Source organism: Chenopodium quinoa, unplaced genomic scaffold (assembly GCF_001683475.1).
Source record: "Chenopodium quinoa cultivar QQ74 unplaced genomic scaffold, ASM168347v1, whole genome shotgun sequence".
Classification (NCBI taxonomy): domain Eukaryota; kingdom Viridiplantae; phylum Streptophyta; class Magnoliopsida; order Caryophyllales; family Amaranthaceae; genus Chenopodium; species Chenopodium quinoa.
In genome coordinates this window covers 1-10,793 of record NW_018742221.1, presented here as the reverse complement: position 1 = coordinate 10,793, position 10,793 = coordinate 1, and the positions used below count along the sequence as shown (strand labels likewise).

General features: G+C 38.2%; 1 protein-coding gene across 1 annotated transcript; it reads left to right on the top strand.

Moving 5' to 3' along the window:
• Positions 1 to 532: 532 nt before the first annotated feature.
• LOC110734402 lies at positions 533 to 4,591 on the top strand. The gene is made up of 4 exons (XM_021914552.1): positions 533 to 1,190; positions 2,163 to 2,647; positions 2,738 to 2,962; positions 3,548 to 4,591. Exons 1-4 carry the CDS (start codon positions 533 to 535, stop codon positions 4,589 to 4,591), a joined length of 2,412 nt encoding a protein of 803 aa, XP_021770244.1.
• The last annotated feature ends 6,202 nt before the right edge of the window (positions 4,592 to 10,793 follow it).

The following is a 10,793-nucleotide window of genomic DNA, read 5'->3' as shown; positions in this document are numbered from 1 at the left end:
ATAAGTTATTGTTGAATAAGTCTAGATTTGTGTATATGTATATAATCTTCTTATTTTGTTTTTGTTTAAGCGTGTTTACCTTGTGATAGTCATTGCTAAAGTTTTCCTTAGCTTTGTTTGACTGTGCATGACACGGAGGAGTAAGCAATCACCGCTTATCCCCGTAGATCCGGAGTTAAATAGAACTTTGAGGAACGTAAGAAGGCTCCTACAAGGCACGCCGGATTTTTCTCTAGCTTATACGGATTCCGAGTCGGAGGATAATCTTGACAACGAGCAAGAGATGGCCAACCCACCGCCTCCTCCACTTCTACAAGACTATGACCACCCCGATGCATTCCAACTTCGGAGTGGCATACTTCTTCCCACCACCAATGCAAACAACTATGAGTTTTCTCCTCAACTCATAAGGATGATCCAAAGTGAACAGTTCGGGGGGAGTGCAAATGAGTGCCCTCTAGCTCATTTAGACAACTTCCTTGAGTTGTGCACTACCATCAAGCAAAACAACCTCACGGAGGAATTCATTTAGATGCATATGTTTCGGTTCTCTCTTAGGGACAAGGCTAAGTGTTGGTTGAGGTCCGTGAAAGAAGGATCCTTAACAACATGGGAAGAGGTTACCAAAGCATTTCTTGGGAAGTTTTGTCCGCCCGAAAAGACCGCGGAATTGAGAAGGAAGATTACAAGCTTCACTCAAGAGGATGATGAAACCTTAGGTGAAGCATGGGAAAGATTCAAGGATCTAAAGAGGAAGTGTCCACACCATGGGTTGCCTTTATGGATGATTATTCAAAGCTTCTACGACGGTCTCACTCCTACCTCAAGGGCAAATCTTGACAACGGAGCCGGTGGTAGTCTTAAAAAGCTACCGGTGGAAGAAGCCGAGAATATGATTGAAGAAGTTGCAAGGCATTACGCCTATAGATATGATAGAAGAGAAAGTCAACCGAAGAAGAAAGGTATGCATGAGTTGAGTGCAATAGATCTCATTGCCTCAAAGTTTGATATGCTAGCTCACAAGCTAGACCAAGCAACCTCCTCAAGCGGTACCTCCTCTTCACAACCACAACCACAAGTCATGTCTTGTGAGACTTATGGGGGTAATGATCACATGGCTTCATATTGCAATGCTACTAATGAGCAAGTTGCGGCCGTGAACCAAAGAAATGAGCAACCTTTCAATCAAGGTTGGAGGCAACAAAACCAAGGGTGGAGACAACCCAATCAAAACCAACAATCCAACTACAACAACCCTCCTCAAAACATCTACAACCAAAATCAACAAAATCACCAAGCCCCATACCGCCATCCAAACCAACAAAGACAGCAATTCAACCAACAACCTCCTCCACCCCAAAAGACTTCCCTTGAGGCCGCTCTTGAGTCTTTCATAAATCAACAAGGGAAGAGCAATGCAGAAATGAGCTCCAACATCCAACAACTTCAAGCGCACAACAAAATAATTGAGAATCAACTAGCTTAAATTGCACAACAAGTTGGGAGTTCTACCTCCAATGCTAGTGGTCAATTTCCAAGCTCAACGGTTGTGAACCCGAAGGAGCATGTCAAGGCTATCACATTGAGGTCCGGGAGAGGGTATGAAGGTCCGATAATGAGTGAAGATGTGCCACAAAAGAGAGATGAGGGTGTGGAGGTGAGAAGTGAGAATGATGTTGAAAATGAGGTGGTAGAAGTTGAGAGAAAAGAAAAAGAAAAGAGTGTTGAGGGAGACACAAAGAAAGGAGAGGGAGTTGAAGTTGAAGTGGAGAAACCCCCAATGAGAGTCTACAAGCCACCTATTCCTTTCCCTCATAGGTTGGTAGAGAAAAAATTGAATGAGAAGTTTTCAAAGTTCCTTGAGGTCATGAGAGGGCTCCAAGTGAACATTCCCTTTCTTCATGCTATGTCACAAATGCCTACATATGCGAAATTTTTAAAAGATCTCTTGTCCAACAAAAGTAGGCTTGAAGAGAGTGCAACCATCTCCCTTCCAATGGAGGTGAGCGCAATCATTCAAAACAAGCTTCCCCGAAAGCTTGGTGACCCGGGTAGCTATGCAATTCCGGTGAAGATTGGAGATATGGAAGCCATGGATGCTCTTTGTGATCTTGGGGCAAGTGTAAGCTTGATGCCCTTCTCAATTGCGAAAAATTTAAAAGTTGGTGAGATGAAGCCAACAAGAATCTCAATACAATTAGCCGATAGTTCGGTTAGATTACCAATGGGAATACTTGAAGATGTACCGGTACAAGTGGGAAGAGTTTTTGTAACTTGTGACTTTGTGGTGATGGAAATGGAGGAGGACAACAAGGTTCCTCTAATTTTGGGAAGGCCGTTCTTGAACACGGCGGGAGTGGTAATTGATATGAAACAAGGCAAGCTAACATTGAATGTGGGAGATGAGAAAATTTCTTTCTCATTCTCGCAAGCCATGAGGAAGCCTATGTATGAGGATATCAATAGAATCGATACTCTTGACCGAGAAGTGGAGGAATTGAAGATGATGAACAATAGCAAAGATACTCTACAAGCGATCCTCACGGAAAGTTTGTACAATGATGATGATGAAGCTAAGGGGTACAAGTTGTTTCTAGACCAACCCCTACATGGCAAGGAAAGGGAGTTTGAAGCACTTAAGGTGGAGGTAAAAGAGGAGAGGTCTACGCCTCCTCCTAAGGTTGAACTTAAACCCCTTCCCCCTTCACTTAAATACGTTTTTCTTGATGATAATGAGACTTATCCCGTTATTGTCAATACCAACCTTGATGACACTTCCCTTGAGAAACTCCTAGTTGTGTTGAGGGAGTATAGGAGTGTCATTGGGTATGTCATTGATGACATTAAGGGGATAAGTCCCACGATATGCATGCACAAGATTTTGCTTGATAATGATCATGACTCCTCAATTGAGCACCAAAGAAGGCTCAACCCCAACATGAAAGAAGTTGTTAAAAAAGAGGTTTTGAAACTTCTTGAAGCGGGCATAATCTACCCTATCTCCGATAGCAAGTGGGTTAGCCCGGTTCAAGTTGTTCCAAAAAAAGGGGGCATGACCATTATCAAGAACGATAAGGGTGAGACCATTTCTACAAGGTCGGTCACCGGGTGGAGAATGTGCATAGACTATCGAAAATTGAACAAATCCACTCGGAAGGACCACTTCCCTCTCCCCTTTATCGATCAAATCTTGGAAAGGTTGGCATCACATAGTCACTATTGCTTCTTGGATGGGTATTCGGGATTCCTCCAAATCCCTATCCTACCCGAGGATCAAGAGAAGACTACATTCACATGCCCTTTTGGCACCTTTGCTTATCGAAGGATGCCATTTGGATTATGTAATGCACCTTCTACATTTCAAAGGTGTATGATGTCTATCTTTTCCGACATGCTTGAATCATCAATCGAGGTATTTATGGATGACTTTTCTGTTTGCGGTTCATCTTTTGACACTTGCCTAAGTAATTTGATTAAAGTGTTAAAAAGATGTCAAGAGGTGAACCTTGTGCTTAATTGGGAAAAATGTCATTTCATGGTTGAACAGGGTATTGTGTTGGGACATGTTGTTTCTAGTAGGGGCATTGAGGTTGATCGTGCCAAAATTGAGGTTATTGAGCGCCTCCCTCCCCCCACTAATGTGAAGGGTATAAGGAGTTTTCTTGGACACGCGGGTTTTTACCGCCGGTTCATTAAAGATTTTTCCAAAATCGCTAAGCCGCTCACTCAATTGTTGGTAAAGGATGCCCCTTTTGTGTTTTCTAATGATTGTTTGTTAGCCTTTGATAGGTTGAAGGAAGCTTTGATCACGGCTCCCATCATTCAACCACCGAATTGGGAGCTCCCTTTTGAACTCATGTGTGATGCTTCGGACTATGCCGTTGGATCTGTGCTTGGGCAAAGGAAGGATAAAAAGCTCCATGCCATCTATTACACTAGCAAAACTCTTGATGAAGCACAAAGAAACTACACAACGACTGAAAAAGAGCTCCTAGCCATCGTCCATGCTATCGAAAAGTTTAGGTCTTACTTGGTGGGCTCCAAAGTTATAGTTTTCACCGACCATGCGGCTTTGAAGTACTTGCTGTCCAAGAAGGACGCTAAACCAAGGTTGATTAGGTGGGTCTTGCTCTTACAAGACTACGATATAGAAATTCGGGACAAGAAGGGTGCCGAGAATGTAGTAGCCAATCATCTCTCACGGCTACCGATCGTAGAAGGTGAAATTGAAGCTTTGCCAATTGATGATTCATTCCCGGATGATCAATTATTCGCAATCATTCAAGCCCCGGCCCCATGGTTTGCGGATATTGCAAATTACTTGGCTTGCTCCATCCTTCCTCCCGACCTCACCTATCAACAAAAGCGGAAGTTCCTCCATGATGTCCGCCAATACTTTTGGGATGACCCCTTGCTCTTCAAACAAGGTGTTGATGGTCTTTTTAGAAGGTGTGTCCCCGACGATGAAATTCATGAAGTTATCACAATGTGTCACTCCTCACCTTGTGGAGGACATATGAGTGCTAACAAGACATTGGCGAGAATATTGCAATGCGGTTTCTATTGGCCCTCTATGTTCAAGGACGTATAAGGAGTTGTTAAAGCTTGTGACCGGTGTCAAAGGACCGGTAATTTGTCAAGAAAGAATGAAATGCCTTTGAATAACATTTTAGAGCTGGAAATTTTCGATGTGTGGGGAATAGATTTTATGGGACCTTTCCCATCCTCTTTTGGGAACAAATACATTTTGGTGGCCGTCGACTATGTATCAAAGTGGGTTGAAGCGGTTGCATCTCCTACAAATGATGCTAAGGTAGTGGTCAAGTTGTTCAAGAAAGTCATTTTCCCTAGGTTTGGTGTGCCACGTGCCGTAATAAGTGATGGAGGATCGCACTTTGCAAAGCGATCTTTCAAGGCTCTCCTTGAAAAATACGGAGTGAGGCACAAGGTGTCATTGGCTTACCACCCTCAAACAAGTGGTCAAGCTGAAATTTCAAATAGGGAGATTAAGTTGATACTAGAGAAGACGGTGAATAGGTCAAGGAAGGATTGGTCATCAAGGTTGGATGATGCTCTATGGGCCTACCGCACCGCCTTCAAGACTCTTATTGGCACCACCCCTTACAAGCTCATTTATGGGAAATCATGCCATCTACCGGTGGAACTGGAACATCGTGCGCACTGGGCTATCAAAACCTTGAATTTTGATATCCAATCCGCCGGAGAAAAGAGGATGCTTGACCTCCATGCCTTGGAAGAGTTGAGGTTAGATGCATATGAGAGTGCAAAGATCTACAAGGAGAAGACCAAAGCATGGCACGACAAGCACATCAACAAGAGAGAGTTCAAGGAGGGTGACAAGGTCTTGCTATTTAACTCCCGGTTGAAGTTGTTTCCGGGAAAGCTAAAATCAAGATGGAGTGGCCCTTTCACCATTACAAAGGTATTCCCATATGGCGCCATTGAGATTTCCAACGACAAAGGTGAACCATTCAAAGTTAATGGCCAAAGGTTGAAAGCATACTTCGATGGTTTCGTGCAAGAAGAAACAAAGGTAGTTCATTTAGATGAATTTGATATCCCTCGTGGTTGAAAACGTAATATGGTCAAGCTAGTGACAATAAAGAAGCGCTTCCGGGAGGCAACCCGAGTATTTTAGTAATTTTTCTTAAAAAAAAAAAAAAAAAAAAAAAAAAAAAAAAAAAGGGGAGTATTTTCTCATTTACCATTGGTTCATGTTGTGTTCTCGTACGTATATGTTGATTTGCATGCCCCTATTCCCATTTCCCTAACATCCAAACCCTTTGAATCCAAATTGCTTCCTTTGAAATCCAAATCCCTTACATTGTGAATACTTCTCCTATCCCTTATTTAGATGTATAGTTATTTTATGTCTAGTTTAGCCTGGTTTCTAAAAAAAAAAGAAAAAAGAGAGAAAAAAATGAAAAAAAAAATGATGAAAAAGTGCCCAAGGATGAAACTCATATGACGATTCGTGTGTGATTTACTTGCTTCGCTTTTGAATGACAAGTTACTCTTAGAAAAGTGTATGCAAGGGTTGGAGTCATATAGGAGTTTATTAAACTTGATTGCCTTGGTTTGAACATGAAATGAAAGTCGATGAATGTTCATTTGCACATTAAGTTCATGAAATTGTCTAAGCACACTTGAAGTAGGTTATGTTTAGTTGATTTGCGGTCCCTTGTGCCCTTGGTGTGCCTTCCACTCTTCCCAAAATAAAGCTTTGCTTGAGATTTATTAGGTTTATGTTTATTAAATAAATTGGTAAAATAAACCACAATTTCTAAAAAAAAAAAAAAAAAAAAAAAAAAAAAAAAAAAAATGTCGCTCAACAGTCAAAAAAGGCGGAGCAAATAAATAAAGTCTCAAATTCAAGGGATTTATCTTATGAAATTTTTTTTTACATTTCCCTTTTGAGGTCAATTTGTGGATGCCTCCCACACCCTTTATCCTTAGTTTCCTCTTGTAAAAATCTCATAGTAGAGTGTAGTGGAGGGAGTTTGTTTGTGCATCTTGGGAGGTGGACTTGTATTTCACTATTTTATAACCGAAAATAAAAATGTGCTATGACTTAGGAATGAGCAAATGTGCTTTAATGAACTAGTAAAAAGCCTAAGGAAGTGTTCCATTGCAATCTTGTTCAGCATCCTTCTTGGTCTCTAACTCATGTGTACATTATTATGATGTTGATTTTTGAATGTTGTTCACTTGTCTTGCTTTTGAATCACATCCCGATGAGTTGACTTGGGCTATAAAAAAAAAAAAAAAAAAATCGTGTGTTGTGTTTGTGGGATTTGTGGGTGATTCTCTTTGGAAACCCTCACGAGAGATGGACTCGTCCTACTAGGCGACTTGTAGGTTTAAACGGCTTCTCACTTTTGCTAAAAGTGATCGTTCGGTTTATTGTGTATGCCTACCCTTTCTTGGTTTAACTTTTGCTTCAACCTTCTATAACAAGTTAGTTCCCTCTATTTGTTTTGTCATGACTAGTTTGCTCGAGGACGAGCAAAAGCTTAGCTTGGGGGGATTTGATAACTTGCTATTTTATGCGGTTTTAGGGCGTATTTGAACCTAGTTTACCTGAACAAATTTGTGTTTTGGTTCACTTTTACCCTATTATTATGCAATTTTTGTGTATCCTATGCTTCACGGGTTGTTAGTGTTTTTGTTGAGATTTTAGGTCCAAAGACGACCAAATGAAGCCCATGGTTACCAAACCGAGGTTAGAAGCAAGGAAATGATGGAAAGAATCCAAGTACAAGAGCATCGTAGAAGAAAACACGAAGAAAAGGGCCCAGAAGACCCTGCACGGCCGTGCAAGATGTTGCACGTCCGTGCAGGAGTGCAGACCTGAACCCATCTTTCTGCCAAGGCCTGCACGGACGTGCCAAATATTGCACGTCCGTGCAGATGATGCAGCACGGACGTGCTTCCGTGATTATGAGGCAGCACGGACGTGCCAAATATTGCACGTCCGTGCAGATGATGCAGCACGGACGTGCCAAAGGTGCACGCCCGTGCTGCAGCAGGTCGTCTTAAACTGAGTTTCTGCCTTGGTCTGCACGGACGTGCCAACTTCAGCACGTCCGTGCAGACCTACAGTTTACCCGTTTCTTGTTTTCTCCGTCCTCTTATTTTAGGGGTAGTATAAATAGCCCCTTTGGACCATTTTAGAGGGGTTCCCAATTTTTTTTCCAGATTTTCATACTCCTCTTAGTTTGAAACACAAAAATCCTCAAATTAGCATAGATTTTAGTTCTTGTTTTGAAGGTTTTCAATCCAATCATTGTAGAAGACAAGTTCCACCATTGTTAGTCAATTATTGAAGTTTCTAGTAATTTTTCTTACTCTTTCTTTCTCTCTTCTATCTTTAATTCTTGCTTTTTATTAATTGTTTGGTTGTTCTTTGCATGTTTAATTGTTAGATTCTACTTAATTCTTAGTTTTAATTTTTTCATGAATTCCTTGAAATCTTTAATTGCTTTAACTTCCATGGATTGTGAGTAGTCTAATTTCTAGGGTTTTGGTGAACCCTCAATGTAATCACCAACACTTGTTGCATGTACTAATTTGTTAATTGTGGGGTGTTAATTAGTTGAGTTTAAGAGGTTTCATTGTTAATTCTTGTAATTGGCCATTGCTTGAATTATTTATCTAGCTTCCTCAACGAAGGATCGAGAGATGAACTTGAGGAAGCTCCCTTATGCTTGATTGACTTGATTTAGCATGAGAATAGGAATTTCTAGTCAAGGGAATTTGCATGTTATCGTGAGGATGTTTTAACACTTGTTTCTTGCCCATAATCACGAGAGTAGGTTATGGTTTTGATGTCAAGTAATCCCTCTAGCTTGAGAGAGTAGTTGGGTGCATTTGATAACTTCCCCTAATTTATCCCCTAAATCACCATTTCTATGCATGCTACTTGTGGTCCGTGATGAAGTTGAGTGGTGTAACCCATGCCCTAGGCCTTCTTAATATTGTTAATCACCTCTTAGAATTAGTTGATTTGAATTAGAATAGTGTGACGTAATACCAACTTAAAACCCCCGACTTAATCTAGCTTGTTTAAACAATAACATTTGGTGGTTGATTCAACGCCTCTCATGGGTTCGACCCTTTCTTGCCCTTGCTACTAGTTTAGTAGGATCGAGTTAGGTCTTATTTCTTGATAGGTTGACGACGTCCTATCACAAACAACATTCAAACAAAGATTTCGAATCAAATGAAAGTCAAATACATTCTACAAAGCTTAATTGAATCAAATGAAAGTCAAACACATTCAAATAAAGCTATTTGAATCAAATGAAAGTCAAATATATTCTACAAAGCTAATTGAATCAAATGAAATTCAAATACATTTAAACAAAGCTATTTGAATCAAATGAGAGTCAAATAAATTCAAACAAAGCTAATTAAATCAAATAAAAGTAAAATACATTCTACAAAGCTAATTGAATCAAATGAAAGTCAAACACATCCAAACAAAGCCTTTTAAATCAAATAAAAGTCAAACACATTCAAAAAAAGCTTTTTAATTTAAATGAAAGGTCAAACACAGTCAAACAAAGTTATTTAACTCAAATGAAAGTCAAATACATTTTACAAAGCTAATTGAATCAAATGAAAGTCAAACACATTCAAACAAAGCTATTTGAATCAAAATGAAAGTCAAATACATTCTACAAAGCTAATTGAATCAAATGAAAGTCAAACACATTCAAACTAAGCTATTTGAATCAATTGAAAGTCAAATACATTCTACAAAGATGATGGAATCAAATGAAAGTCAAACACATTCAAACAAAGCTATTTGAATCAAATGAAAGTCAAATACGTTCTACAAAGCTAATTGAATCAAATAAAAGTGAACACATTCAAACAAAGCTATTAGAATCAAATGAGAGTAAAATACATTAAAACAAAGCTAATTAAATCAAATAAAAGTCAAATACATTCTAACAAAGCTAATTGAATCAAATGAAAGTCAAATACATTCTTCAAAGCTGATTGAATCAAATGAAAGTCATACACATTCAAAACAAAGCTAATTGAATCAAAAGAAAGAGTCAAATACATTCAACAAAGCTAATTGAATCAAATGAAAGTCAAACACATTCAAACAAAGCTAATTGAATCAAATGAAAGTCAAGCACATTCAACAAAGCTATTTGAATCAAAATGAGAGTCAAATACATTCAAACAAAGCTAATTAAATCAAATAAAAGTCTAATACATTCTACCAAAGCTAATTGAATTAAATTAAAGTCAAACACATTCAAACAAAGCTAATTGAATCAAATGAAAGTCAAAACACATTCAAACAAAGATTTCGAATCAAATGAAAGTCAAATACATTCTACAAAGCTAATTGAATCAAATGAAAGTCAAACACATTCAAATAAAGCTATTTGAATCAAATGAAAGTCAAATACATTCTACAAAGCTAATTGAATCAAATGAAATTCAAATACATTCAAACAAAGCTATTTGAATCAAATGAGAGTCAAATAAATTCAAACAAAGCTAATTAAGTCAAATAAAAGTAAAATACATTTTACAAAGCTAATTGAATCAAATGAAAGTCAAACCCATTTAAACAAAGCCTTTTAAATCAAATGAAAGTCAAACACATTCAAACAAAGCTATATAAATCAAATGAAAGTGAAATGCATTCTACAAAGCAAATTGAATTAAATGAAATTCAAACACATTCAAACAAAGCTATTTGAATCAAATGACAGTCAAATACATTCTACAAAGCTAATTGAATCAATTGAAAGTCAAACACATTCAAACAAAGCTATTTGAAGAAAATGAAAGTCAAATACATTCTACAAAGCAAATTGAAACAAATGAAAGTCAAACACAGTCAAACAAAGTTATTTGAGTCAAATGATGTCAAATACATTCTACAAAGCTAATTGAATCAAATGAAAGTCAAAACACATTCAAACAAAGCTATTTGAATCAAATGAAAGTTAAATACGTTCTACAAAGCTAATTGTATCAAATGAAAGTCAAACGCAATCAAATAAAGCTATTAGAGTCAAATGAAAGTCAAACACATTCAAACAAAGTTGTTTAAATTAAAATGAAAGTGAAATGTATTCTACAAAGCTAATTGAATCAAATTGAAAATTAAACGCATTCAAACAAAGCTATTTGAATCAAATGAGAGTCAAATACATTCTACAAAGCTAATTGAATCAAATGAAAGTCAAACACATTCAAACAAAGCTAATTGAATAAAATGAAAGTCAAATACATTCAAC

Bases quoted from the DNA above. Each gene is read 5' to 3' on its own strand.
- LOC110734402 (XM_021914552.1), top strand. From the start codon at position 533: ATGCATATGTTTCGGTTCTCTCTTAGGGACAAGGCTAAGTGTTGGTTG. The intron at 1,191-2,162 runs GTTGGAGGCAAC...AAAATTTAAAAG, and splicing joins TGAGCAACCTTTCAATCAAG to TTGGTGAGATGAAGCCAACA. The intron at 2,648-2,737 runs GTAAAAGAGGAG...GATGATAATGAG, and splicing joins TTGAAGCACTTAAGGTGGAG to ACTTATCCCGTTATTGTCAA.